The 2,967-nt window shown below is 34.4% G+C and overlaps 1 protein-coding gene across 1 annotated transcript; it reads left to right on the top strand.

Annotated features, from left to right (window-relative positions):
• The first annotated feature begins 384 nt into the window (after positions 1-384).
• LOC105622619 (GTP-binding nuclear protein Ran) lies at positions 385-2,459 on the top strand. Its single transcript, XM_012204035.1, has 2 exons — positions 385-816; positions 2,244-2,459. Exons 1-2 carry the CDS (start codon positions 385-387, stop codon positions 2,457-2,459), a joined length of 648 nt encoding a protein of 215 aa, XP_012059425.1.
• The last annotated feature ends 508 nt before the right edge of the window (positions 2,460-2,967 follow it).

The raw sequence follows: 2,967 nt of genomic DNA, 5'->3' as shown, positions 1-2,967 counted from the left end.
TCTCGCTCTCTTTCTCTCTCTCGCTCTCTTTCTCTCTCTCTCTCTCCTTCCTCCCTCCCTCCCCCTCTCGGACCGCATCCCAATCGATCCTTCAAGCGTTCCCGTAGAAGAGCGGCTGCTCAGAGCCTTTGCGCATAGAGAGTCCTTGCCGCGTGCATACTGCTCTGCTCGTGTTTTTTTTTAGCTCGTTTAAATACGACCGTCAGACTAGGGGTGCGTTCCTTTTTCACTCCAACATGCTAAAAGCATCAGTTTATAGTTTATCTCTATCAAATATTAAACAAAGAAAATTGTAAGCAAACATATCCTAGATTTGTCTAATGTAGTTTCTCGCATTGCAGAGTTCCTGATTTTGAACGAGTCCACGAAAAATTAACCATCAAAATGGCAAATGAACCTGATATGCCCACTTTCAAGTGTGTACTGGTCGGTGATGGTGGTACTGGCAAGACCACCTTCGTCAAACGGCACTTGACCGGTGAATTTGAGAAGAAGTATGTTGCCACTCTAGGAGTCGAGGTCCATCCGTTGATCTTTCACACCAATCGTGGACCGATCCGCTTCAACGTCTGGGATACGGCTGGTCAAGAGAAATTTGGTGGCCTTCGCGATGGCTACTACATTCAGGGTCAGTGTGCCGTTATCATGTTTGATGTTACATCTAGGGTAACGTACAAAAATGTACCCAACTGGCATAGGGATCTGGTTCGTGTCTGTGAAAACATACCAATTGTCCTTTGTGGTAATAAAGTCGACATCAAGGATAGAAAAGTCAAGGCCAAGAGCATTGTATTTCATAGGAAGAAGAACCTTCAGGTATTTTTATATGCAAATAATTATTAACTGTATATTTATTTTTTTTGTACATTCTTTAAATTTTTTTCATCCCTTTTATTAATCTTTTAATGATGATTCAGTGGTCTGATGGCGAAGAAAGTGAAGACATTATACTGTCCCTCTAATCTGAAAATCTTATCAATTTGTCTGTACAGGATGTCTTAGAATTTAACTTAGGATTTAACTACGGACAAACTATAGGAGTATAGTTTATAAGTGGAAATAAGAAAAAAATGTAATATATAATTTGGCTAGAAGTATTATTGTAAAGTTATAAGCAAATATTAAAATGAAACATGAAACAATGGAATTTGTGCAGAATATGAAAATGTATCTGTCTACGGAAAGCTCGAATGTATTTATCTTGTGTGTGCATTCATATCATATTCACCATCTTTAAAGGAGTACCTAGATGAACCATAAAAACAAAAATTTATGAATTTTTTGCGAAAAAAATGAGATAGAGAATGTTTGTTTCATTATAAAGATTATATTTTTTATATTTTACACTTGAATTTTATTAAAAATCACTATTCATTTTTTTCCAAGTCATATTTTGAAAAAATGAGATTTGTGATGATCACTGCTGTTTCCATAAAAAAACCTCGTCCGAAAACAATGCTACAAGTTGAAACATAGATATAATTTTTTCTTAACGTAACCGGTTTTTAAAATATTATATTTGAGTAAAATGGCAGTTGATCAAATATATTTTATTTTAATAAATGGCTACATGAAGATGATAGATCTATGTTTCAACTTTTGAAACTCGTGGCATTGCTTTCAGTTTTTTTGTGGGAGCAGCAATGGTCACCACCATCAAAATCCATTTTTTCAAAACATGACCTAAAAGATATTAAATAACGATACATTTTTTAATTATTTTAAATAAATTTTAAATATGGAATAGAAAAAATATGGTCTTTATAATGGAACAAACAACTTCCCTATTTTTTTCCACAAAAAATTTGTAAAGTTAAGGAGCATTTATACTGGCCATAATTATATGTCGACTGTAATTAATCAATTATTACAGATTACGGCACACGATCACAGCCAGTATAAATTATCCTATAGATTTTCGTTTTAACGCGTCTAGGAATATACTCCTTTAAACATATATAATGATAAATACACATGAGATAAACACGATCTTTCCAATATACATATATACACGAAATATACACTTTCCTATTATGCACAATGGAAAATCCATTGTTTCCTATTTCATATTTCGTTTCAATTTTTGTTTATGACTGCAATAAAACATTTCTAGCAAAATTTCATATAACATTTTTTTTTTTTTTAATTTCCACTTGTAGAATGCTCCTGTAGGTTTGTTCGTAAATCCTGAGACACTGTATAATTTTACAAGGCGTATAAAATAAATAATCTTTATGTTACAGTACTACGATATCAGTGCAAAAAGTAATTACAACTTTGAGAAACCTTTCCTATGGTTAGCGCGCAAGTTGATTGGAGATCCAAACCTCGAATTCGTCGCTATGCCTGCGCTGTTGCCACCGGAAGTTACTATGGATCCACAATGGCAGCAACAAATTGAGAAAGATCTTAAAGAAGCTCAAGAAACAGCATTACCAGAGGATGATGAAGATCTTTAGTTTATTTAACACATTGGGGATGGTCTTTACAGAGAGTAAGGCCTATTATGCGGGTGCTCCGTGGTCGTATCGCGCACTCGTACATCTTCATAAAAGTCGAAGATTCTTTCTTTAAGAAAAATATAATTTACATGCAATATTTAGTTCGATGCTTTATGCTGGGCACCCAACTTCTGTGAATTTGCATGTTACATGTATAGCCTTAAAGACGGGTCGCTTAAATACGTTGTAATACGGAATGCGCAACATGTGTGTGATTGTGTATGCGATGTGCACTTGAATGTCTAGATTTTATAAAATTCTTATGTAATGGTGATATATTATCACATAAATTAGAAACAGAATAAAGTAATGGTGAAACTGCGGAAATGATTTGTGATATGAATTCATAGAACCCAGCTGATTGAAGCTGATACGTAATATGAAACAACCAAAAAAGAATTCATTACATTTTCAGATTCGCTCGTTTGTATAGATGTGCGTGCGTGCGTGCGTGTGTATGTACATA

Source organism: Atta cephalotes, assembly GCF_000143395.1.
Source record: "Atta cephalotes unplaced genomic scaffold scaffold00047, whole genome shotgun sequence".
Taxonomy (NCBI): Eukaryota; Metazoa; Arthropoda; class Insecta; order Hymenoptera; family Formicidae; genus Atta; species Atta cephalotes.
The sequence above is the reverse complement of the archived record's forward strand: the minus strand, read 5'-3'. Positions and strand labels throughout refer to the sequence as shown.

What these genes read in the sequence shown, in the direction of transcription:
- LOC105622619 (XM_012204035.1), top strand. Translation starts at nt 385, where the DNA reads ATGGCAAATGAACCTGATATGCCCACTTTCAAGTGTGTACTGGTCGGT. An exon ending in ATAGGAAGAAGAACCTTCAG is followed by an intron (nt 817 to 2,243) that starts GTATTTTTATAT and finishes TTTATGTTACAG; the next exon opens with TACTACGATATCAGTGCAAA.